Source organism: Nycticebus coucang, chromosome 20 (assembly GCF_027406575.1).
Source record: "Nycticebus coucang isolate mNycCou1 chromosome 20, mNycCou1.pri, whole genome shotgun sequence".
In the NCBI taxonomy this organism is placed as follows: Eukaryota; Metazoa; Chordata; class Mammalia; order Primates; family Lorisidae; genus Nycticebus; species Nycticebus coucang.
The window spans coordinates 63,892,795-63,919,851 of record NC_069799.1 but is presented as its reverse complement, the minus strand read 5'-3'; the positions used below and the strand labels follow the sequence as shown (position 1 = coordinate 63,919,851).

General features: G+C 39.8%; 1 protein-coding gene across 3 annotated transcripts; it reads right to left on the bottom strand.

Annotated features, from left to right (window-relative positions):
* Positions 1-27,034, bottom strand: KIN (Kin17 DNA and RNA binding protein). 3 transcript variants are annotated; one of them, XM_053572144.1, is made up of 14 exons: positions 26,829-26,967; positions 26,083-26,197; positions 21,883-21,977; positions 17,995-18,038; positions 17,788-17,910; positions 16,045-16,226; positions 12,311-12,359; positions 11,438-11,498; positions 10,187-10,313; positions 8,750-8,800; positions 5,670-5,738; positions 4,798-4,897; positions 3,336-3,436; positions 1-329 (listed from the first exon to the last, which is right to left on the bottom strand). In XM_053572144.1, exons 2-14 carry the CDS (start codon positions 26,119-26,121, stop codon positions 267-269), a joined length of 1,104 nt encoding a protein of 367 aa, XP_053428119.1. In that variant the 5' UTR covers positions 26,122-26,197; positions 26,829-26,967; the 3' UTR covers positions 1-266. The 3 variants fall into 3 exon arrangements, with proteins under 3 accessions (XP_053428119.1, XP_053428117.1, XP_053428120.1); XM_053572142.1 differs by lacking the exon at positions 26,083-26,197 and having other exon boundaries at positions 26,829-27,034; XM_053572145.1 differs by lacking the exons at positions 21,883-21,977; positions 26,083-26,197 and having other exon boundaries at positions 26,829-26,993.
* Between the last annotated feature and the right edge of the window lie 23 nt (positions 27,035-27,057).

Below are 27,057 nucleotides of genomic sequence, written 5' to 3'. Positions count from 1 at the left end.
AATAACATTCTTTAATGAAGATACAAAATCATTAAATATTACAAAAGGAAACAAAAATAATGGGCAAAATTCCATAGTTTTGATACTTCAGGAGACATTATTATATTTGTCTATAAGTTTAGCTAACCAACTATACAATAATATTTTCAAAACTCCATTTCTTTTATACAAAAGAAATACCCTAACACAGTAGAGTCTCATAATGCCTTGGTGAACACCAATTTGATGCTTTAAGATTTTAATGTGTTGTTGACAAATTTTCAAACTCAGGCAAGTTTGGAAATGTCTTCATATTGAATTCCTTCAACTCTGCGTCCTTTTAAAGGGCCCTACAAATTAAAATAATTTAAGAAGTTAAAAACACATATGTTAAAAAAAGATACCACAATTAGAGATACAAATTTACCTTTTCCATATCCCTGAAACACCATTAAGGTAGTTAGCATTTCTGTAACTCTATGAATTTTACAGACAATCTTCGGCCTTCTCACTGAGAACTACCCCGTCTTCTTTGATGACACACCTACAATGTGTTATCATAGACACAGTGGCAGAGCTCGCCTGCTGTGCAGCCTCCGCTCTGCTTCCTGGCTCGCCCTGTTGTTAGGTGCAGCCATGGACTGAGTCCAGAGCATGGAAGTGAACAGAGGCGACGGCTCAGGCGTGCTTCCCTCCACGTGCCCCTCATCTCCTCCTGCCTGAAGGACAAGCATGACAGCTGGAGACACCACCTGCTGAAGACGGCACAGCCAGGGAGCTGAGAGGACCCCGACTCACAAATTACCGCTGGGACAAAAGCCATTCCCTGAGCAAGGATACCCATTTAGAAGAAGTTCACTTCTATCGTGTTTGTTATGTTAACCATTTTGAGTTTTCTTTCCCTTTTTCATAGCAAATATCACTCCTGTAAGCAATACAGACACCCTAATATGTCTTGTTTAGCTGTAACTGCTATGTAAGTCTACAGTATAAAAAATGCACCCAATTTTAAATTTATTTTCTTCTTTCCTTCATATGCAACAAAAACAAAGACATTATCTATCACCAAAGGGGATATAACTTGGGAACACACAAGCTAAGAATATGAGGTCTGGACTCAGACCCCACCAAGTTCAAATCCTGTTTTTAGCCAGTGACTTAACCTTTCTGAGCTTCAGTCTCTTAAAATCTTCTCTGGGCCTGGTTATCTGCCAGTGGGGTAAGAGAAGTGCCTGTATTATTGGTTGTTGGGATTTATACAATGGGAATTATGTAACTCATTACATAAATGAATTAAGACATAGAAAGTGCTAAAAAAATACCTAGAATTTAATCTATGAGCTCAATAATTTTCACCTCATTATTATTATTAAATCTTTTGTTTAAAATTTGAAAGTTTTTCCTCTTACAACATCACGATGACTATGAAGACACTAAGCCTAGACTAAGGTTTTAAACTTTTCTTTTAACTGAGAATAACTTCTCCTAAAAAAATGCTTTTTGAAATTGTCATTCTTTTAATATATAATAATCACTGTATTTAAAGGAAATAAATTCCCAGATAGTGCACGACCTAGGTTGAATTCTTCATTATTATGGCCAATTACACTTTGCTAATAAGAACTGCATATCTAGAGAATAAGGTGTGAGCCAAACATTTGAGTGTATTAGGCAAATAGCTGTTCAGAAACAATTTATTAGGTCTTAAAAATCTGCTTAATAAATACATAAATTCAAATATTGTAACTGACATTAAAATTTAAGATGGCAGAAATGATAAAAAGAGGAGAAACTACTTGAACAATTCAAATGACTCAGAGAAAACTTGGAGACAGAAAACAAATACATGTGCATACAAACACAGAATTTTTTTTTTTAAATGGGGACAGGTTGAAAAAAGAAAAGAATAAAAAATTAGCAGGTAGGCTCCGCGCACGTAGCACAGTGGTTACGGAGCCAGCCACATACACTTGGTATAGCGGGTTTGAACCCAGCCCAGGCCAGCTAACCAACAGTGACAGCTACAACCAAAAATAAATAAATAAATAAATAACTGGGTGTTGTGGCGGGTGCCTGTAGACCCAGCTACTTGTGAGGCTGAGGCGAGGGAGACATAGTAAGACTCTGTCTAACAAAAACAAACAAACAAAAAAAACTTTAAAGAAACAAAATCACTGCATGCTAGCCCAGGCAATAGAGCTAGGCCTTGTCTCAAAAAAAAAAAAAAAAAAGAAAAACCTAACTATACCTATATATCGAGCTCTTTAAATTTACAGTATTGATCTCTGCTACCTTAAATGCTTTGTGGAAGAAGGGTGGACATTTGAAAAAATGGTTGACTCTGTGGGTCCCATCCCATTAACTGTTAACTATAGTACCCTTATTAATTTTGCTATGCCAAATTGAGTTTTATATTATATGTAGAGGGGGGGAGTCAAGTGAGAAAACCGCACATGTGTATACAATTTTATAAACTACAAAGACTGGAAAAGAATAGACCAAAAAAATAAATATGTATGTGTGCAAATATGCATGTGTGTGTGTGTATACATATATATATATATATATTTTTTTTTTTTTAAAAGAGATTTTATTTAGGAAGAACCAAGAGAAAGTTTAGAACACTTCCAAAGAGCGTTGGAAGTGGGCCCCTCTCATGGAGGACAAAAGGTGAGAGGGAGACCGAGAGGCAAAAGCCCACAGGGGACAAATACTCCCTCCCTTTGAAACTGGCTGCAAATCCTTGGCTAGCCTCTCTGCACCTCCAGGCAGTACGGCCCTTTTCTATTGCAGACCAAAATACTAATGGGGGTTATAGCAGGCTGGAGGATTATGGGTAATTTTAAAAATTATTTCTATTAAATTATATTTTCCAGGTTTTATACAATGAGCACACATTCCTTTTGTAATCAGAAAACAAAATGCTTTAGCTATGGCTGAGTCATTGGAAAAAACAAGATTACAGGGTGGCGCCTGTGGCTCAGTGAGTAGGGCGCCGGCCCACTATACTGAGGGTGGCGGGTTCAAACCTGGCCCGGGCCAAACTGCAACAACAACAAATAGCTGGGCATTGTGGCAGGTGCCTGTAGTCCCAGCTACTCAGGAGGCTGAGGCAAAAGCATCGCCTAAGCCCAAGACCTGGAGGTTGCTGTGAGCTGGGACGCCATAGCACTCTACCGAGGGCAACAAAGTGAGACTCTGTCTCTTTAAAAAAAACAAAACAAAATTATGATGTCCAAATATCAGGGAAGGCACACAAAAACCCAAATTCTACAGTAAAAGAGTAGTCCTTTAAAAGAAAAACTATGGCACATTTTCAAAGAGTTTTGAAGTTTTCTCTGTACAAACAAACTTACAGTTTCAATGACTATAGTAGCTGAAAAAGTCTTCTCATTGATGGACTCTAGGGTACCTTCATTCCCTCTGTAGCCTCCATTTAGAACTAGGATTCTTTTTCCTACAATAGGAAAGAATATAAACCTTAATGCAAAGAAACACCCACATTTTTCATCACAGCCACTGGATGAACATAATGAAAAATAAAACCCTTTCCTAGACTAGAAGTTCTTAATTATGAAAATTTAGCTTGCTTTAATTTGTCTCTTTTTAAAATTCATAAGACAGCTTGGAAACTTTATACAAATTCAAACTTATGCCTCCATACGACTGAGCCACTTAAGTACCCCAAGAGAAAGCAATGTATCCACACACAGACCTGTACATGAATGCTCATGGCAGTTTTTTTAAAACAGCCCAAAGCCGTAAACAACTCAAATCCCCATCCGAGGTGATTAGACAATCTAATATATAAGCCTATATACGTATTATTGGTTGAGCACCCCCAGTCTGAAATTCAAAATGCTTTAAGATCCAAAACTTTACGAGCACCAACATGATGCCATAGTAGAAAATCCCACATTTGGTTGAGTGTGGTGGCTCCTGCCTATAATCCTAGCACTCTAGGAGGCTGAGGTGGGAGGATCACCTGAGGCCAGGAGTTTGAGACATTTGGGCAACATAGTAAGACCCCATCTCTTTTTTAATTAGTCAGGTGTGGTAGCATCACCTATAGTCCTAGCTAATCAAGAGGCAAGAGGATTACTTACACCTACGAGTTAAGGCTTCAGTGAGTTATGACTGTACCACTACACTTCCACCTGGGCAACAGAGCTAGATCCTATCTCTAAAAACCATCTATTTAGCTATTTATCTAGATAGATATATAGATAGAGATATATATAAAAAATTTTCCACATCCGACCTCATGGGACAGGTTGGAGTCAAAACATAGTTAAAATTAAAAATTATTCAAAATATTATATAAAATTACCTTCAGGCTATGTGTATAAAGCATATATAAAACATAAATGAATTTTATGTTAAAACTTGGGTACCAGCCCCAAGATATCCAATTATATATGTGCAAAATCCAAAATCCAAAAATCTCCAAAATCTGAAATACTTTTGGACCCAAGCACTTTGAATAAAAGATATTCAACCTGTAATAACAAGGCTAATATAATAAATTCTACCCATATATGTCTGTGTTTTGCTTCAGAAAAAATATGTACTCTAGGAAGGTGAACATCCATTCTTGCCACAAGACAGCGGGATCAGTGTGAGCCCACTGTTCCAACACCGGAAGTCAGATGCAGAAGAGTCACACTGGCAGTCAGCATTTCCGAAATGGAAACATGTCTATAACCATCAAGTAATGTCAAAATAAAAACAAAACAAAACATGAAAACCCCCTGGTTCTAAGAGAGGAACTGCTCATTTTGATGACATACGTATGAAATGGTCTACAAACACATTTACCTGGTGCTGGAATTACTGTCTCTAAGTGAGTCTGGTCAAGTTTCAGCTTGTCTCCAGAATCAATCATCTTTACAACAGCCGTGTATTTGTCAATTACTTCCTGTCATGGAAAATTAACACTTGTATAATTAAATAAGTGAATGCTCATTTAAAAGGATAAAAGTAAATAAAACGAAAACAAATGAAATTCCAGTCAAAAGATAAGACACTATTTTCTAGATTCCACATATGATTTCTCAGTCTTTGGTTGTCAATAAGGAACTCGATTCAAAGTTCAGTTAAGGTTCTCATCTGGAAAAAAACAAGACATTGGTGACCTTAGAATAAGACTTTATGAAATCTAGTGGGAGGGGTAATTTTGCCTGTTTTAAAGTACAGTAGAAGAGCAATTCAGGTATGCGCAAGGCCTGGTGCTGGGATAAAACTATATTTAGGAAAAGCAAAAGGAATAAAAGGACTGGAATGTTGTTAAAAAGTTTAAAATCCCAGAGTAGCCAAAAGACAGTTTTCTCAGGCAAAACACATGGAAGCCCTCGTGAGTCCTCTGAACTTTATACTGCCCTTCACTTAAAAACAATGTATTTTGCTGATTAACAAGGCAGGCAGGCTGAGTTTTTGAAGAGCTGCCCATGGGATTTCATACATGTTACTTGCCCCAGTAAGAAAACAGTCCAGGGTTAGATACAAACTATGGTTGGAAAAGAAATATTTCTCTAACAGTCATGAATTCAGCCTCCTTTTCATGGAATAATCAGGAACTTCAGGTGTAATACTTCTGCGACTAGGGCTTGCTTTTCAAGAAACACCAAAATAGCTTCACAGGATGACCCGCGGCTTCCCTCACAATTCTACCCATAATGGTAAGCTCTTACCTTAACAACACCCTTCTTCTTATGGTATTTCTCACCCAGTTTTTTGGTTATAATTTTTACGACAATTTCCTAGAAAATAATAACAACAAAAGATGAAAGGAAAAGACACAAATCATCTTTTCTGATTTGCTTTTTCCTTTTAAATCATGTTCGCCAAAAACCATAGCAAAATGTAATTTTTCTGCTAAATAAGAAATTACAGAGTGCTAAGCCTTCCCAACAAGGACAAAACATTTCCTTAGTAATCCTTTATTTCTTGTTCCTTTTGTTCAACATGGTTACCAAGACAGGAAAAATATTTACAAAATGCCTGATTTCTACAGTTGAAGGTTTTTTGGTGTCTAGGACTTTTATCTATAAATTTCAACTCTATTAATTCATGTCTTTCATAGGCAGCTTTTTCCTCCCCATTTCGGAAGTGAAAAGTGCCAAGGGTATTAAACGGTCAGCGCTCATTGCTGATGAACTCAGATGGCAAGAGTCTCACTGGACATTGCAGTGAATGGAGCCTTAGAGCACATGCCGGACAATCTTCTCAATGGTCTTTCAATTTTTGATACAAATGTGATTCCTCCAGATTACATCGTACTTCTAAGCATCTAATTCTCAAATGGGATAGAAGTCTGGGCTTGTTTTGCATTAATGAATTCTAACTTTGCCTCCTTACATGTTATAGTTGTTCTCCTGATTTGGATTACCTAACTGCTAAAAATGAAAATTAAATTGCCCAACTTACTGCTACATTCACTGCAGTGATTCCATATTTGCTATTTCAAGTGAATATATTAAAGAGTTTGTCACAAACACTTCATAAAGCCATGCTTAAAATTATGTTAACAAAAATTTAGTCAGGACTTAGGGGAAAGAATATTTCATAGTCAAAAGACATGTTTAAGGGAAAACCTGAATGGTCTCTCTAAAGCTTCCATTCTAAAACTTTCTAAATGAAGCTAATTATTGCTAAAACAACTTCCCTGACTAAGCCATAATATTTCTGGGCTAAATATTTCTTTAAAGACACTATGGGCTGACACTCTAATGGAAGATAATTTATTGCATCACTGTATTATTGACTCTTACCCACACCACTTTGTTTGAAATGACTTTTTTTCTGAGTTCAGAAAGAAAGCCCTCCAAGTCTCTCTCTGTGGATTCCTGGCTATATTAACACACACTGACCACTTCAAATTGAAGGACACTGAGTCATTAGAGGACTGCTAGCTGATCTTCGCTTGCAACAAAAACAGAAAATTATCAAAGAGAAATTTTCTGTGCATGAAGATGTTCACACAGAAATCCAGCACAAAACCCAGGGAACATAACTGGCCTATAAACACAAAGAAACCCTCTAGAAAACAGAAGGCTCAGTGAGTAGGGCGCCGGCCCCATATGCCGAGGGTGGTGGGTTCAAACCCAGCCCCGGCCAAACTGCAACAAAAAATAGCCGGGCGTTGTGGCGGGCGCCTGTAGTCCCAGCTGCTCGGGAGGCTGAGGCAAGAGAATCGCGTAGGCCCAAGAGTTAGAGGTTGCTGTGAGCCGTGTGACGCCACAGCACTCTACCCAAGGGCGGTACAGTGAGACTCTGTCTCTACAAAAAAAAAAAAAAAAAGAAAGAAAAAGAAAATTATCAATTATCAAGTTTAAACTTTTGAATTATTCTCTGGTTAAGAACTACTATTTTAAGTAAAATCTTGATTATAATTTAATAAGCAATATATGAAACTATTACTATTCAAATACCAGTTACTCTAATAGAGAAAACAAATCAAAATTCACAGATGGTTTCTTACCTAAAAGTCCTTCCTTTATTAACCTTGTAAGTACAAAAATTAGACTTTTCTATCTCATGAGATACCTCTGAGTCTGTAATCGTCCAAACCTCCACTCACAGATCAGCACACAGGGGCTGAACTGTGCAGACACGGAGGGCACAACTTACAGACTCAGACTGCCAGGGAAGCCCTCCTCTCCACTCCCCAGCGGACCCTGGGGTGATGGTTCTACTTTATGCCCTACTTTCTTTACCTGTACAATGGCAACAATAACAGGAACGACCTTAGAGGGCTGTGATGAGAAATAACTAATTCATACAAAGTGCTGATTTTCTATTTAACACAGCTAGTACTTTCATCTTAAATAATTTATTTCATGATCCTGCATGTGATCAACTGTGGAAATGCTTCCAAGAAAATAAACTAAAACATAGAAACCAAATTATTTTCATGCTTTTAGAAAAACAATTATGAAGCCTTTCTCGAATTAGAATCCTGGACCCCATTTTGAGGTTTTTATTCATTTTATTTCTCAAATCAGAAATTATGGAAATGATATGCAAGTATGATTTTTCACTCCCTATTATTGATAAACCAGATTCTTTAAGAATAATTAAGGCACCCTGAAAGGTTTATGAAAACTTCACATCTTAGTAAGTCCAACAAAAAGCATAAAAAGAATAATTAAAAAAACTATTAAATATTTAAAAATTATTTTTACATTATATTAAATACATAAAAAGTAAATAAGCAGGGCAGCGCCTGTGGCTCAACAGGGTAGGGCGCTGGCCCCATATGCTGGAGGTGGTGGGTTTAAACCCAGCCCCAGCCAAAAAAACTGCAAAAAAAAAAGTAAATAAGCAATAAAACATAAAACTTCCTTGAGATTGTAAAATTAAAACCTGCTTTTTTCCTGCAAAGCACCTAATAGATACTCTAACTTCAGTAAGCTATAAATTAAAAACCAACACTTCGGCAATTACAATTCTACCTTTTAATGCCATTTCTGAAAACACAACATTTTGTCTGACAGTGAAAATCGAAAATTCCTGGCTCCAAGTTAAGATATTCATACATAAATTCAGCACCAAACTCAGGAAACATAACTGGCTTAAAGTAAGAAGAAACCTTCCAGCACAGCTGCCACCAAACTCAAAGATCCAATAGCAAGAAAAGGCATTAGAAATTATGAGTAAATCCATATATACAACTTACAGATGTTTGAGAAATTCAGTAATTTATATCAAATGCTACTCAAATCTTTCACTTGAACTTAGTTGGGAACTTAAACTCCAGCTGAATACTCACAGGCTGCAGCCAGTAATCTGTCCGGGCTGTTCTTTTTTTCTCCTCTTCAATCTGCAGAACACAGAAGACCGCCTTAAGATTATCTCTTTAAAATCCTCAAGTTACTTCAAAATACTATTCTACGTAGGAAAATAACACTATTTTTCACATACTTTACAGAAGACAGATGATACAGTTTGCTCATTTGCAAGTTCTGATAAATACAAATAAACATTATTTATAATTAGTTTTCTGTTTTTAAAAAACCCTGGATTTAAAAAAAACATGTGCTAGAGCAAGTCAAGTGCCCCAGAAAGCAAATAGAAGCAACCCCTGTCCGGCCAGTACGGACAGTCCATCTGGCAGCGCCACACCACCCTGCCTGCTCTGAAAGCTGGAAAACGGGCTGTGTGTTTGTGCAGTAAATATGTAACTCTTGCGCCAGTTGAGCATTGCACAGTTAAGAATACCGTCTAATAGCAAATTGAAAATGACACTAAGTGAAGCACAGGGAAGAAAAACAGATATAAGAGTAACCAGAAGGAAAAAAGCCCTGTCGGCCCTCACTGCACTACATCTCAACTCTCCCCTTCCTGACTGCTTGCAGTTAACCCTCAGTACCAACTTTTGATGGGATCAACAAATGAATTTTTGGTTGATTTTAAACCTCAATTTAAACTCTGCAGCTTTCCAATATGAACAAGGACTATTCTAAATTTAGCATGCATTATATTCAAAAGTAGATCTGACTTTCCATCTTACTTTGGATTAAAATTCTATTTTTTTTGAGACAGACTCTCATTCTGCTGCCTGGGAGTACCATGGTGTCAGAGCTCACAGCAACCTCAAATTCCTGGTCTGAAGCATCCTCCAGCCTCAGCCTCCTGTGGAGCTGGGAATACAGGCACCCACTACCACACTGGGCTAATTTTTCTATTTTTAGTAGAGAAAAGGGTCTTGCTCTTGCTCAGGCTGGTCTCGAACTCCTGAGCTCAAGTGATCTCCCACCTCGGCCTCTGACAGAGCTAGGATCACAGGTCTGAGCCACTGTGCCTGGATTGAATTAAATAAAAAAGAAAATTCGCATCATGTGACAGCTAGCTTTCTCTTGCTAGCTAGGAGGTGGTAACAGGAATTCAGAGGCACCGGGAAGGAGACTACTAGTTGGAGGAGAGAGGGTACCAATGAGGGATCACAATTTCCCACTGAACTGTACTGAACATAGTTGCATGGAGAGTTTCAAAGACCCCACTCGAGGTGAGAAACCGAATCTCCTGGGGGTGGGGGCAACTCTGTTCAGATGGAACTGCAGCTAGGCTCCTACTCCCTAACTCACCTATGAAAATTTCCTAACTTTGTAATATTTAATGATTCACAAAGCTATTCAACTTTCCTTAGGGTTAAATTATATCATCCCTCTAATTGCTAAAATGCCCCCAAGCAGCTCACAAGCCGCACCTCCATGATCTCATCCAGCGCAGATTTCTTCTTCTTTTCTTTGGATGGCGCTGAGCTCTGGGAGGATTCCTTCCGTTTCACCGATGCTGCACTCCCTATCGTCTTCAGTGCGCTCGGGCCCAAAGAACTGATGAAAAGAAGAACCAGGCTGGTTAACAAGAACCATACATGAAGAAATGCTTACAAAGTGCAAAATTCTCAATACAGAATCACCTTGTTACAGAATTCGTTTATAGCAGATTAGCCAACACAATGAAGGGCCTGCCTGCATCTCTTGCAGGATGACCAACACTACCAGAACGTTGAACCCGTCCTGTCCTCAACTCCCTGCACCCTCTGCTCCCCTTTCAGTGAGGGCCCCCAATGTCAGTACAGCAGAGTGATGGAAGCTTAGACTTCGGTGTTAGGAACGTCAGGGTTTGAACTTTCTTCTGTTAGGACCTTGATTCACTTTGCCAAGTCTGAAATCCTCATCTACAAATGGAGATAATAATATCTCCACCTCCTAACTCAAATACAAAGATTAAATGAGATGTTTTTAGATGACTGGTAGAAACCCAGTGTGTTACTGTCATTACAGTGCTAAGGAGTTGACTACTTAGTATCTATTCTTTTTTTTTTGTAGAGACAGAGTCTCACTTTATGGCCCTCAGTAGAGTGCCGTGGCCTCACACAGCTCACAGCAACCTCCAACTCCTGGGCTTCAGCGATTCTCTTGCCTCAGCCTCCCAAGTAGCTGGGACTACAGGCGCCCGCCACAACGCCCGGCTATTTTTTGGTTGCAGTTAAGCCGGGGCCGGGTTTGAAGCCGCCACCCTCGGTATATGGGGCTGGCGCCTTACCGACTGAGCCACAGGCGCCGCCCCTTAGTATCTATTCTTAGAAAACCACAACACAGAGGGTAAAAGAAAAATGTACATGCCAGTTAACATTTAAGCTGTGATATGTGGGCTATGATAAGAAGATAAATGGTTTTATAATAGTGCAGAACTGCTGTATGGAGGATTCACAGTGAACCAATGTGAACCATTTAATCAGAACAAGTCTGTCCTCAAAAGATCAAATCTCATCATACACGGGCTGATAACAGCTGCTAAAAATCAATCAAACAAACTCCCAACCAAGCAACAAAAATCAAAAAAGAAGAAAACTGTAACCAGAAAAAAATGATTTATGATGCTTTAACATGTAATAACCACCTACATTTCACAAAAACCCAAAAGTTTCAAGGTACCTGTGATTAGAGCTCACCTTGACTTTGAAGATGCTCCTCCTGAGGAACTACATGCTCCCTTATTCAAATTGAATGTAACTAGAAGAAAAAGATTATCATTCCATATGTATATTTCAAGAAAATGATAATTGAAATTTATCAGATAAGATACCACAAGGTATTCATAGAAGAATTCACAGGAATCTTAAATAAAAGAGAGCTAAAACGCTCCCATCCAAAAGATCACATATTCCTGGAAAAAATGTCCGAGCCTGACACCCAGAGACCTAAGAGGGACCCTACATGTCATGTCTCTGTAGCAGACTACACTGCTTGCTTCCCCATTCATCCCCCTTTTCCCTGGCTAACAGTACTCCAAGTTGGTTTATCCATATCTCTTGCCTGTGGCTTAGCGGACGCAACACCATCTTCATCTCTAGGGTAAATTCTGGTTGATTAAACCAATCAACCAATGACTGCTTTTAAGGTGGATATGTGACACGAATCTGGCCAATGATATTCAAAAGGAAGCCTGGTGGCAGGATTGTATCCTAGGAAAAGTTTCCCTGCTCCTATAGTAACTCCAGAAAAGATGCTCCCTGCCATTCTCTGGACAGTGCTGATTCTGGTTGTGAGGGCTGGCATGTTGGCAGCTACCTTGTGTCAATATAGCATACAGAACCACCTTACCTCTGGGATTCTTATTATGGCAAGATATTTCCTTACTGTGTAGGCTAATTATAGTCAATTTTGTTATTTGGCTAATGGTATTGCATCTGATTCATTAGGATTCCTTTCCATTTTATAGATAAGAATAATCCAACCCAGACAGATGCCTTTTTACCAGACATGTTGACATGTTGCTCATTTTAGCAAAGCCAACACACACACAAAAGGAAAATTAAAACTACCTTTCTCTTCATCATTTTCTCTGCTTAATTCCGTAAAAACAGGGACCTCCTAAAAAACAAAAAGGTTGAAAGTTTTGATTCACTGTTTATTTGCTATCAATATTTAATAGGCCTAAATTATGGCATGCTACTTGTGTTGTAAGGCAACTCCAAGATGATTAATATCTTAATTAGATGCTTTGCAAATATTCTCCACTTGGTAATTATTCTAAAGGACAAAAAAGGAGATTTCTGTTTCAAACTATCGTTCACCTTTTTATTTCCACTGCAACTTAAAGAGGAAACAACACGTAAGGCAGTAAAGTTCAGGAATCTTATCCAGAGCATTACTTTAAAAAGCAAAATCTTTCCATATGATGGTATGATTTAGTGCAATAATTATAAGCCTTAGAATAGACTCAAATAAAATCACACATATGAAATCCATCCTATAGCCCTTCGGCTTTGTAATCTGTTAGCCTCATCATCTCCCTAAAAGCCTCAGTTATTCTCTCTTTAAATTGGGATAACGTATATGCTTAGAGTTGTTATAAGAATTAAATGGGACAAAAAATAGGAAACACTTAGCATAGGTGCCTGTCATAGTAAGTTTTTCCTAAATACTGTCATTTCTTTTTTTTTTTTTTGTAGAGACGGAGTCTCACTTTATGGCCCTTGGTAGAGTGCCGTGGCCTCACACAGCTCACAGCAACCTCCAACTCCTGGGCCTAAGCGATTCTCTTGCCTCAGCCTCCCGAGTAGCTGGGACTACAGGCGCCCGCCACAACGCCCGGCTATTTTTTGGTTGCAGTTTGGCCGGGGCTGGGTTTGAACCCACCACCCTCGGTATATGGGGCCGGCGCCTTACCAACTGAGCCACAGGCGCCGCCCTTTTTTTTTTTAATACGATTGCAACCCCTAGTTTATTGCATTTTGTTGTTGTTGTTGTTGCAGTTTGGCTGGGGCTGGGTTTGAACCCGCCACCCTCGGCATATGGGGCCGGCGCCCTACTCACTGAGCCACAGGCGCAGCCCCTAACTGTCATTTCTACTAATAAAAAAATGTTCTTCGCCAGGCACCGTGGCTCACGCTAGTCTAGCACTCTGGGAGGCTGAGGTGGGAGGATCACCTGAGCTCAGGAGTTAGAGACCAGCCTAAGCAAGAGTGAGAACCCATCTTTATTAAAAATAGAAAAAACTAGCTACACATCATGGTGGACACCTATAGTCCCAGCTACTTGGGAGGCTGAGGCAGGAGGATCTTTTGAGCCCAGGAGTTTGAAGTTGCTGTGAGCTAGGCTAAAGCCACGGCACTCTAGCCTGGGCAACAGAGGGAGACTCTGTCTCAAAATGAAAAAAAAAAGTTCTTGAGAGATCTAGCTAAAATAATCTTTTCTTAGGTAATAACCAAGTAGTATTTCACACAGCAAGGTAAAAGAACATAACACTAATTTAAAATAATTAATACTTTGAGACCCAGAATGAGGACACACTGATTAGCAGGGTTGCCCCTGCCTTTCAAGGTGAAGATACTGGTAAGACAGTAAAAGGCAGGGTATGCATCTACCTGAAGAGTGTGACAAAATAAGGGGAAGGTCTTGTAATGTTAAGTTATAACATTACCAAACAAGGTTATTTCAAAAAGTAAACGAGTTTCCTCTGAACTAGATGTAATCCTTCCTAATTCCCATAATAAGAAATTATATTTCCTCTATTGAATACAGAGGTTTAAATTTCTGAAAAATGTGAGAATTTCAAGAATAGCTTTCAATATTAAGCCAGGGCTTAAATTTTATAATTACAGCAGTTTTAACCATTGTTCCTGTTTTAATTTAGTATAGAAAACTCCTTAAAAAATGGGTATCTATTAATGCAATGTCGTAATAGACACACATACACACACACTGCCTCGCTTATCAGGAAGTTTAATTAGCGTGGTGTAATGCTGACCCTAGCCTGGTCACTACCCGGGTTGCACCTCTTACTGCCTGCTACTCCCAGCATCACTCCTCACACTGAATGCTAAAACAGGATGTGCACAACAATGGTCACAGCCGCTGTCTTCCTAAGAGCCAACAGCTGAGAGCTGCCTCAGCACAGGATGAATAAACTGTCACATTCAAAAAATGGGATATTATACATCAATTAAAAAAAGAATGAAGGGGGTGGCGCCTGTGGCTCAGTTGGTAGGGCGCCGGCCCCATATACCGAGGGTGGCAGGTTCAAACCCGGCCCGGGCTGAACTGCAACCAAAAAATAGCCGGGTATTGTGGCGGGCGCCTGTAGTCCCAGCTACTCGGGAGGCTGAGGCAAGAGAATCGCTTAAGCCCAGGAGTTGGAGGTTGCTGTGAGCCGTGTGACGCCATGGCACTCTACCCAGGGCCATAAAGTGAGACTCTTGTCTCTATAAAAAAAAAAAAAAAAAAAAAAAGAATGAAGAACACACATGAATCATACAAACATTGTGCTTTGAGTTGCAGAACCAGACGCAAAAGAGTACATTTATAACATCTGTCAAGAACAGATGAAACTAATTGATAATCACTAGTGGCTCTGGAGCAGTGGTTACTTCTGAGAGACAGAGGTATTAACTGAAGGAGTGTGAGGGAAGGAAATGTTCTGTGTCCTTATCTGGGTGGCGGTTACACAGGTGTGTGTACTTGCACTGACTCACTCTCTCCTCTCCCCCGCCCCATCATATTTGTAAAAGTTCAGGCTGGGCATGGTGGCTCACACCTATAATCCTAGCTCTCTGGGAGGCCAAGGCAGGTGGATCACTTGAGTTTAGGAGTTCAAGACCAACTTGAGCAAGAATGAGACCCTGTCACTACTAAAAATAGGAAAAAAAAAACTAGCAGGGCATCTTGGTGGGCACTTGTAGTTTCGGCTACTTGGGAGTCTGAGGTAGGAGGATCGCTTGAGCCCAAGAGTTTGAGGTTGCTGTGAGCTATGACGGCATAACACTCTACCCAGGGTGACAGTGAGACTGTCTCAAAAAAAAAGTTCTTTGAATTGTGTGTACAAGTAAGGTTACTGCACTTCATATACTTTAGTTGATGTATGTGAGTTTTGGGACAAGTTTTAAAAAACACTAACTGGCCAGTAGTTTTGCATACGCACCAGGCTGTATTTTCCTGCTCACATACAATGGCTAGAACTTAAGCTGCGGGGGCCAGTTTTCTGCATTTTTTGGTCACTATGTGTTCCCAGTTCCTAGAAAGGTACTGGCCTACAGAAAGCACTGTCAAATTTTTGTTAAAAAAAAAATGCCTTGACCTACTTATTCTCACACTGAACCCCTTGCCTCCCCTGGTTTCTGCACATTCTCCTCAGCTGAGGGGCTGTCCGTACCTTCCAATGTTCTTTATCCCCCTAGGCTGGGTCAGTGTTGGCCCGGTGGTCCCCACACCGTCCATTTACCTCCAGCACTGCTGTTGTTACAATCAGTTGAAATTATGTTTACATATTGTCCCATTAGGTGGTGTCCCTGTTTTAGAGACAAGGAAACTGAGGTCCAGAAAGATTATACTACGTAACTATACAAGACCGTGAAGTTAGCAAGTCAGGAACTGAAGTGAGGTCCGTCTTAACTCCAGAACACCTCTGAAACGTGTGCTTTGACACCATAGCAACACCTCTTCTCTTAGTTATGAACAATGTCTATAAAAACTTGATGCAAAGATTAAAAAAGAAAACAACAACAACAACAAATTTTGCTTCTTTGGATCTTCTTACGTTGGAGGATATGTTGCCCACCTGTTCCTTCCCTTCCAGACCTCTTCTCACTTGCTCTTCAATAAATTTGGCGGTTTTTTCTTCATCATCAAGATCCTGTTTCTTCTTTCTCTCTAGTTCCAGCTGCCGTCGGATTGTCTCGGGGTCCCTGTCTATGTACTGAATGTACCACCCTTTTGGTGTCTCGTCCACTTTGCACAAGCCTTAAAAAAAGCAACAGACACCACAAATCTGCATAGATCCAAAGCAAACTGTAAATATAAATTGTTCCATCTCTGAATATTTGTTTACAAATTCATTCAAAGACAAACATATTCAAATACACAAATTCATGTCACATATAAGTTTTTCATGCTTATACTTAATGAAACTGAGATACTACAAATGGGATATTTTCTTTGTCTTTTAAAACAGAAAATATTATTATACTGATTTTTAATGGTTAGATTGAGGCAACTATTTTTTAATTTTTTTTTTTTTGAGACAGAGTCTCACTATGTCACCCGTGGTAGACTGCCATGGCATCACAGCTCACAGCAACCTCAAACTCTTGGGCTTAAGCGATTCTCTTGCCTCGCCTCCCGAGTAGCTGGGACTACTATAGGTGCCTGCCACAATGCCCAGCTATTTTTTGTTGTAGTTGTCATTGTTGTTTAGCTGGCTGGGGCTGAGTTTGAACCCACCACCCTTAGTGCATGTGGATAGAGCCATAACCACTGTGCTACGGGCACCGAGCCTTTTTTAAGCTTTTTATTTTATTTTGAAGAGACAGAGTCCTACTCTGTTGCTCAGGCTGGAGTGAAACAGTGTCTCATCACAGCTCATTGACTCCTAGAACTCCTGGGCTCCAGTGATCCTCCCACCTCAGCCTCCCAAAGTGCTGGGATTACAGTTATAAGCCACTGTCCCAACAAGGCAACATACTTAAACAAGGAAAACATACAAAAGAAGTATAGTGAACCCACCATATCTTGTGGACTTTCCCATCTGCTGTTGATTATTTAACCAATAGCAGATGGGAAATATTAGGGAAAAAATGAATTTTGTCTCTGTAACAAACTAGTACAGATATTTTTTTAATCATTATTCCCTAAACAATAGTATAATATCTATTCATATAGCATTTACATTAGGTAAGTTGTTTAGAGATGATTTAAGTATCCAGGAGTATGTTTGTGGGTTACACACAGAAACTGTCATTTATAGCAGGGCCTTGAGCATCCGTGGACTTTGCTGTCAGTGGGAGGTCCCAGAACCTATTCCCCATAGATATTAAGGGACAGCTGTACCTTATCAAGCCTGTCTAAGTATTTAATATTCAATGAATACATGGTATCTGTTAATATAAAACAAAACTTATTCCTCTAAAATGGAATAAAGTAATACAATGGATAAACAAAACACTGACACAAAATTTTTCTCCTTTTTCATACCCCAAACTTCTTATCCTGTGAAGATTAGAGAAGGGAAAAGAAAAGGCAACTTAAAAAAAAAATACCTTGAGATCAGAGTAAAGAAAAAAAGTGGGAGATGGGAGGATGGAGACCATCATGTCAGTGACAGATCACTGTCCAAAGAACTATTCCAAACGTTTGCATTCAATTATAATAAACATATCAATCCTGGAATACTTTGCTCCTCTCCTCCAGTTTTCCAAGTGCCCTGCATCCTTTGTTTTATGAATTTAGATAGAAATTATGGTGCTTCTCTCTCTTCCATCAATGGAGCCACATAACAACTATTCACATAATCTCTCCTTCTCACCTTCTCTGCCCAGCCACTTGGTAAAATCAGTCAGAGTCTCCCACTGGGTGGCGTTCATATGGATGTGCTCTCGGTGGCTGATGTATTCATTGTACACGATGTTGTTATGGACTCTCTTAGTGCCTAAGAACAAAATACCACTCGGTTGACCCTAAGAAGATTGTAAGGTAATAAAGTTATTATGTGTGCAATACTTAAAATGTTTACCAAAGCGTCTCCTGAGAAGTTCTAGAAAGTCGTTCCGGAATTCCCTATAAAGAAAGAAAGGAGAGCATTAAGTTTAAACATCATCTTCCTGAAATTTAAGCAATCACAGAGTTTTACTGCCCAAATAAAATATAAAACATCTGTATGAATATCTGTTGCACCTTTAAAAACTGAACAAGAAAAGAATCCCCAAAGATTATAGCTTTAAAGTATTAAAGATTAAAAAAAAAAGATTAAAAGTTAAAAGTTAGTTTTGAATGGAAACTTTTTATCTTAGTAAGCAGCCATAGCGAAAGCTACCACATGTATTTGGAGAGGATCCTTCCTATCTCTCTTTGTATTTTTTTTTTGAGACAGGGTCTTGCTTTGTCACTCAGGCTGGAGTACAGTGATAAGATCATAGCTCACTATAACCTTGAACTCCTGGGCTTAAGCAATCTTTCCACCTCAGCATTCAGAGCATCTGGGACCACAGGCATGTGTCACTATACCTGTACAACTTTCACTTTTTGTAGAAATGGGGTTTTGCTGTGTTGCCCAGGATAGTCTTGGATTCCTGGCCTCATGTGATCCTCCTGCCTTGGCCTCTAAAAGTGTTGAGGTTACAGGTGTGAGCCACTGCGCCTGGTTCTCCTTCATGGTATCTATTAATGGTGCCAAACGTGGCAGTATAGCTTCATTCTACCTATATAACAACATTGCTTTTCTACATGAATCTGGCACTTAATGTGTCCATCTGAGCTAGATAAACATAAGTGAATACAACATAAACTGTGACCTTCAAGGAGGTTACGATCTAGCACAACTAATCATACTGGGAGGTTAAACTGAAAAGAAATGCAACAAAATGTTGCAGAAAGAGTTAAGGGAGATACCCAGAGGTGATTTTAATATGGGCAAAGAAATATAAATAAAACTTTTATAAGTGAACTGGCAGAGAAGGCCATTTCCAGCTGGCACAGGACATGAAAGCATCACAATTGAAAAATGACACTCAACCTAATTTGGGTAAAGTTTAGGGCAGATAAAAATGAGGGTGAGGAAGGGCAGCACAGAATAAAAGGGAAGATGTGGGTGGAAAGTAAAAATAAAATTCAGGCTTAATTTGTAATTTGTTAAAATCTGTGATTTAGAAGAGATAACCCTGGTGGACAGGAGAGAACAACAGTTTTTAAGTTGTGGTCCTCACAGCAGTAGCATCAGCATCCCCTGAGAAGTTGACAGAAATGCAAACTCCAGATCCCCTATCTCAGACAGCAGGTGCAGGGCCTGCGCCCTGTGAGCAAGCCCCCAGGCGCTTCTGATGCCAGGAGGGTATGTACAGGAGGGGCCGAGGCCGCAGGTTGGGAGACCAGGAAAAAGTCACTGAAGTACTCGAGATGAAAGATGCTGAGAGCTATTACTCTGGCAGTGACAATGGAAAGGATGTCCTTTAAAAGAGCATTCTATGGAGAAGTGACCAGAGGGAATTCCAAGAAAACTCGAGGTTTGTGCTAGGAGTCTGGGTAGATGACTATCAGCCAACACAAGACAAGAAGCAGGTGTGGTGGGAGGCATACGAGTTCAGCTTTAAAAATGTTGACTTTGCAATGGCCTTCAAAACACAGGTTAGAATTATCCTGGGGGCTGTGAGGGGTAGGGGTGGGAATCTATAACTCAAAACTGCTATTAGGAATGAACATCAAGATGAGGCTCTGTCCAAACATAAAGATAATGGTTAAAAGAACAGGGGGACTTATGGAGACTGTGTGGACTGGGATGAAAAGAAGTGGAGTGAGCACCGTGAAGAACTCCCTACATTCCAGGAGCTTAGAGCGGAGGAGGTAAGGAAGAAAGAAAGTGCGAAGGCGTGAAGACCATGGAGGGAGGAAAACCTCCTGAGTGGGAAAACCGGCACAGAGCAGTACAGTTCAGAGCATTATCCTGGGAAGATCAAGGAGGATAAAGGTGGGAAAGGTGGGAGCGACTCTTCAGGAGGGTGGAAGGAAGGTAAAGATAGCTCTTGCCAGAATGGGGTTTCCGGTTGTATGACTTAGGTCCCAAACTATGTGTCACACTTAACCCCGTGTATTCAAGATGGTTTTAGGTGGTTCGCAGGTAAACAATGTTTGCCACTGTCACTGTTACTTGCACTAAAGGAGGTGAGCCTGCTGGCAGCTCAACACAGCTTAGGGCAGAGGGCACCAATACCTCGCTGGCAACCAGTGTGCTCCCACCGCCATGCACCTGCAGTAAGAATTACCCAATCCTCAAATACACGTCTTTCCAACATTCTGTGTGGTGAAATGAGAATTATGAACAAATCACTTCTGTTGCTGTACAACAACTGTCTGAGAAAAGCACCCGAGTGCCTGAAGTGGGAGCTGAAACGTCTTCTTCATGGAACGCCGTCTTAGCATGAAAGAACAACTGACATATAGACTCATTTTGTGGTGGGTATTGGCATACATTTTCTGAAAATTAGAGTGAGCCTGTCACATTAGGGAAAACAACTGACAGTAGCTGTTGCCGATGATAAAATTTGAGCTTGCACAGTAGTATCTGCCACTGTGAGTCTGATAAGCTTCCCAATGTTTAAAGATGTTTCTGAGGGCATCAGTATTGATGTTAGTGAATATGATTCAGTAACATTGGTAAAAAGTGTCACCATTTGGAAGATCTGTGAAATTCAGTAAGACGGTATATTTCAATCAGTGCACGATGTTATAAAACTGTGCGTGGGTCTAAGACCCACCCAAAGTAGAAGATGACCCACAGATTGTAATGTAACAGCACAGAAAGCTCACTGACCTGGTCCCAGATTCCACATTGAAGCTAATCTTTAAGAAACTGCCAAACACTGTGTTTTGATACAGTATTAAACAATAATATCCAAACTTATCTGGAAAGCTTATTAAAATACTGTCCCCTCCCAACTATGTATGTATGTAAAGGCTAGATTTTCTTTCTGTGCTTCAGTCAAAGCTTTTCAACCACCAAACAGAGAGAGATGTGTGAATCCAATTGTTTTCTATCAAGTAAGACATTAAAGAGATTCATAAAAATGTAAAAAACAAAGCATGTTTTTGATTTGGAAAATGTAATTACTTTTCATTTAAAAATTTTAACATATAATATGTATATTGTTATGTTTAAAATTAACTAATAAATATATTTTTAAAAATGTCTCAGTTTTGATTTTTTTAAATCAGTTTTGATTTCTAAGTGTTGACACATGTAACTCTCATAAACAGAAGCTCTTTGGGGTCTCCAATAATTTTTAAGAGTGTTGGGTACAGTGGCTCACCATAGTCCTAGCACTCTGGGAGGCCCAGGTGAGAGATACCTTGAGCTCAACCTGAGCAAGAGCAAGACCTGGTGGCCGGCGCCTGTAGTTCCAGCTACTCAGGAGGCTGAGGCAGGAGGGTCACCTGAGGCCAGGAGCAGGAGATACCATCTCAAAAAAAAAAGTATTAACTCAATGAATCTTTATATAAACCCTACAGAGGATCAAGAATACTTGGAAGAGGTTGCTATTTTTAGTGCCATTTTATAGATGAGCAGCTAAAGAACAGAAAAGCTAAGTAGATCATCCAGAGGCACACAGGAGAAAGGGCCTTGACTTCTGGGAGTCTGCCTGTGGGGCCCCTGTATTAGTCACAAGTGGGTTAGAAGGAAAAAAAGTCTCATATGTTTTAAGTGGATGAAAGAAAAAACTACATTGTAAGAAACAGTTTTATAACAATTTCACACTACAAAAAGTTCTCGAGATAAAAACTGAACATACAGAGAATACAGTTATCATGTTAACATACAAGAAATAATAGAACCTCAAATAAAATATTAACCATCTATTAAACATCCACCTGAATAAAGCTTATGTGATAAGAAGTTCCCTGAGTTACTTACTCTGAAAAATAATCCATAAACTGCTGAGGATTTTCTGAAGCCAGCAATAGTTGCCTCTGATGAGATTCGGACATACAATGACACTTAAAGCCATTCTACAAAAAATGTGAAGGTAGTAGTTAAATTCCGATTTAGGTTATGAAAATGCACTCTAAATAGAAGTATTTAATTAAACCCCCAAAATCTGCTCTTTGATGATAAATTGTAAAAAAATAATCAAATCACTAGTTGTAACTATCCTATCAGGTTTTTAAAATATTTTTTATGAAGTTGAGCTTTGCAACTCTGCTTCTCAAAGAATAATCCTTGAGATCAAAGAGAGCAAAATCGTGCTGTAGAAAACAGGCATTAGTAAGAAACATCACTAGGCACAGTAAGAGAAAAGTGATTTCCCTTCTCGTTCTCAAGTTCGCCATTTCTTATTGAGCACCTTCTTCACACGGTGTTATACTATACAAATGGTGTGAGATGGATCATTAGTGAATTTTCACCCCCAAAACTACTTTCACTCTGCTTCATCTCCTTATCTAAAATACACTGTGGCCTGTTACATTGTTCAACATATTAAATCTGTACTTTCTTAAGCTGGCTGTAAAAACACATACAAGTCTTGCCTTAGTTTCTATGTTTTCCACTCACTATTTGAACCTGATTCTTCACAAGTAATAGATAGGAAAATACACCTCTCCTACATCACCTATTCAGTGAACCATCTCATATCCAATCACTGAGCCCAGGAACCTGGGCAACATCTGAGATTTTTTCTAATTCTTCTGTATTTAATTTGCCAGTAAATCTATTCAATCTTCTTAATAACTCATTTCCCATCCCTCTGCTCAATCCCATTTTCACTGTCCTGTTTTCCAGTCAATCTCACTTGAAGCAGTTTCTTAATCTTTAGTCCACAGACCACCCATATAATTTTTACTTCATCTGTATACTATCTGTAAGAGTCACAGTTATTATTTAAATTTATTGTATAAGAAAAGTTGCTATCAACCTCATAAACAAAAAATCAGTATAGTTTTCCATAAATTGAAAACAGAATAATGCTATTAAACTGTAGAAGTCCACGAGTAGAATGGGGAGGTGAATACTCTGGCTCCAAGCTTCCTCCTGCTCCGTCTTCCAGTATAAGTAGACAGAAGACAAGGGAAGGGATTTGCAGGGCTCAATGTTGCCCTCCCCCCGGTTGCCCTCCCAGATAGGGAAGAGGAATGAACACTAAAAGCAAACAGGCCCAGAACCACCAAAAGAGCCTAACTCTGAAAACTGGGAATGAAAGGAAATAATCATTTATTCCTTTCTCCCAAGAACTGCATTTCAGAATAAGCAAATAGTCTTAGTTGATGTGCAAAAGCTCACTTGTACAAAAAATGTGGCTTGGGGGGGTGACTCACACCAGTAATCCCACCACTTTGGGAGGCTGAGGCAGGAGGATTGCTTAAGGCCAGAAGCTGGAGACCAGCCTGAGCAAGTTAGACCCCTTTACTACCAGAAGTAAAAAAAAATAGCACACCTGTAGTCCTAGCTACTTGGAGACTGAGCCAGGAGAATCACTTAAACCTAGGAGTTGGAGGTTGCAGTGAGCTGTGATTATACCACTGTACTCTAATCTGGGTTGACAGAGAGAGACTCAGCCTCACCAAAAAAAATAGAAAGAATGGCAGCCAATAATAAATGTTGAAATAATTAGAAAAATAACCACTTTGCAACTCCCAATAAAAGAAGTGACTTAAACGAGAATGCTAAGGAATCCAGATATATGGGCATGATTTTAAAATATCAGTCCACTAGTCAACTGCTCTTCAAGGGAGAAAATATTACTTTTCGATATTACTTTATAGGCTGTCACCTTTACTCAATTTATCCCTACGATATACTATTGACTTCATTACATGATGTACTGTGAAATAGACAAGATCATCTATAAAGCATACTACAAAGTGGGCAGCGCCTGTGGCTCAACGGGGTAGGGCGCTGGCCTCATATGCTGGAGGTAGTGGGTTCAAACCCAGCCCCAGCCCAAAAAAAAAAAAAAAACTGCAAAAAAAAAAAAAAAGGTTATATAAGAATACTACAAAGTATTAATCTGTACAAGAGCAACTTATAAAGTATTTTTCCTCAAAATGTTTAACTTGAACCCAATTAAGCCTTCAGATTTCATTTCCAGTTGACAGAAACTGTAAGAGTTAGAGGAATTGCTTCTTGGCCTCTTTGGCAAAGATCAAATGTAAGATCTAGAAGATGAAGGCAAAAAATGACCAGAAGAAAACAATTCAACAAAGTGTGAATGGTACAAGACAGTAACTGGCCGAGTTCCCACAGCAAGGCAATGTCAAGATGAAAAGGGTAGAGAGGAATAGGTTCTATTCTAAATTTAGAATTTAGAAAGAATCAAAGTTAGAATGAAGTCTTAATAACCCAGAGCACAGAGGACTTTTAGGGTAATGTAACTATTTTGTAAGATTTTGTAATAGTGGGTACAAGTCATTATGCATTTATAACCAACAGAATGGACAACACCAAGAGTGACACCCACCTCTGAGCTTTGGGTGACACTGATGTGTTAATGTGGATTCATCCACTATAACAAACATACCACCCTGCCACAGGATGTTGATAATAGGGGAGAGGGTACACTTTGAGGGAAGGGTCTATATAGGAAATTCCTGTATGTTCTAGTTTGCTATGAACCTAAAACTATTTTAAAAACTAAAGTCTTTTAAAAAATCTTAATAACTGAATCCAATTCATGTCTTTAGATTGGATCTTTAAGAAACACTTGGGAGACAATAGAGGAAATGTGAATATGGAATGTGTATTAGATAATACAGAAAGATTTTTATTAACTTTCTTATGTTGATGACCTACATCATGGTTATGGAAGAAAGCGTCCTGCTAATTTACATATGCCTATTTAAGTGTTTGGGGCTGAAATATCCTGATGGTTGTAATTTACTCCAAAATAAAACTAAACAGCCTTAAAGAAAGATGGAGACTTTACCTCTTTCATGTTTACATGGATGGAGCTGGAACATATTCTTCTTAGTAAAGTATCTCAAGAATGGAAGAAAAAGTACCCAATGTACTCAGCCCTACTATGAAACTAATTTAGGGTTTTCACATGAAAGCTATAACCCAGTTACAACCTAAGAATAGGGAGAAGGTGGAAAGGGAGGGGAGGGAGGGGGGAGGTGGGTAGAGGGAAAGGGATTGATGGGATTACACCAGCAGTGCATCTTACAAGGGTATATGTAAAACTTGGTAAAAGGTCTGTGAAGCTAGTGATTGATGCCCCATGAATATATCAATGTACACAGCTATGATTTAATAAAAAATAAATAAATAAATAAATAAAATAAAATTGCTGAAAATAAAAAAAAAAAACTAAACTAAACATGGCAAAATATTTAAAGTGTTTTAAATCTGGATGTTATGGATTACATGTTGGTGTTCTGCCAAAATTCAAAATGTTGAAACCCTAACCCCTAAGGGGATGACATTAGGAGGCAGGACCTTTGGGAAGTCATGGGGTTTAGAGGAGGCCCTGAGAGTAGAGCCCACATGATGGGATTAGTGCTCTCATAAGAGGAGAAATGGACTGGAGCTTGCTCCTTCCACCTCCTGAGGACACAGAAGGCAGCTGTCTGCAAACCAGGAAAAGGGGCTTCCCCAGAATTTGACCAGGCCAGTTCCGATGGCTTCTCTGCCTCCAGAAATATTTAGAAATAAAGTTCCGTCAATTAAATTATCCAGTCTAATGATATTCTGTTATAGCAATCTAAGCCACTAAGACACTAGGCCAGGGCCACATGAGGTGGTGTGATTGTATTTGTTCCCGTTTTGTTTTTTTACTTCAAAATAAGATATGTGCAGTGTGCATAGGAATTTGCTGATAGTTTTTTTTTTTTTTAAACTATAGTCCGGTCCTCCAGTGGTCTGAGGGACAGTGAATTGGCCCCCTGTTTAAAAAGTCTGAGGACACCTGCACTAGGCAATGGATATGTGGATATTCATTAAATAGAAAGAACTAAAGAGAAATGAAAAGAGAAATATCTCATCCCCCACTTGCAGAAAGACTGAATTGGACTAGTCCAATTTCCTCAATGTTCTTTCACCCCTAGCGGATACACTCTCCAGGGGAAAATATGATCACATCACTGGCCTGCTCTCATTTCAACAGCGTTCATCTTCTACCTCTTTAATGGAGAAAAGTGTAGCTCCACAGCACAGCATAGGTCTTCAAGATCTGCCCAAAGATCCCTTGAGCCAGTTTACATCTGCTTCACTCATGTGAAACTCAACGACAATCCTACAAGTAGGCACAATTATTATTCCCACTTTACAGATAAGTAAACAAGCAAAAGGAATGTAAGTAATAACTTGCCTGAGACCACACTGCTAGTAATAAGTGGCAGAATCTGACTTCATAATTTTGACAGTCTGACTCCAGATAAATCAATAATCTTAACCACATTATTCTGGGCCTGGCATATTGTAGGTGCTCATTAAATGCTTGTTAGATGAGTATTGTGGAAGAGCCTCGTTTTCCTTTTTCCTGATCTCAAAAGGGGTGTGTATCCTAATCATTCCGATTCTGAGAGCCAAGACAAGTCACTGATTACGTCTGTCGCCGTCCCGACGTGCATCTGGCACTACACGACTCGCGCCCCCAGGAGGTTGTAAAATCTTTTCTGACACCCTATCCTGGGGGTGGGGACAAGTTGGGAGGAAGGAGGTGTCAAAGACCACAGATTGTCGCTAGGACAGGACTGTAGAGAAGGACGTCTCTACTGTTGGGCAGTGGACTCGCCCACTGCAGACCCCAGAAGCCTCAAGACCCGGAGCCCGAGATCCGCGCCCTGAGCCCCCTAGTCAGGGACCAGAACCTGGATTCCCACCGGGGCCCTCCTAGGGGATGGGGCCATCGCGGGCCCACTTACCTCGTCCCGGCACTGCTTCTGACACATCTGGCAATACCAGCGCAGCTTCTGAAGCCCCTTGGATTTAATCCTGTTGGCAATAGCCTTGGGAGTAAGAAAATCTGACTTTCCCATGGCGACCACCACAGCAACCACTCTCTGGAGTCCAGCGCCCTGCCAACCGGAAGCGGAACCCGGCTGACAGGGGGGGTGGGCGGGACAAACTCCACCTCAGAGGCGGAAGGAGGCG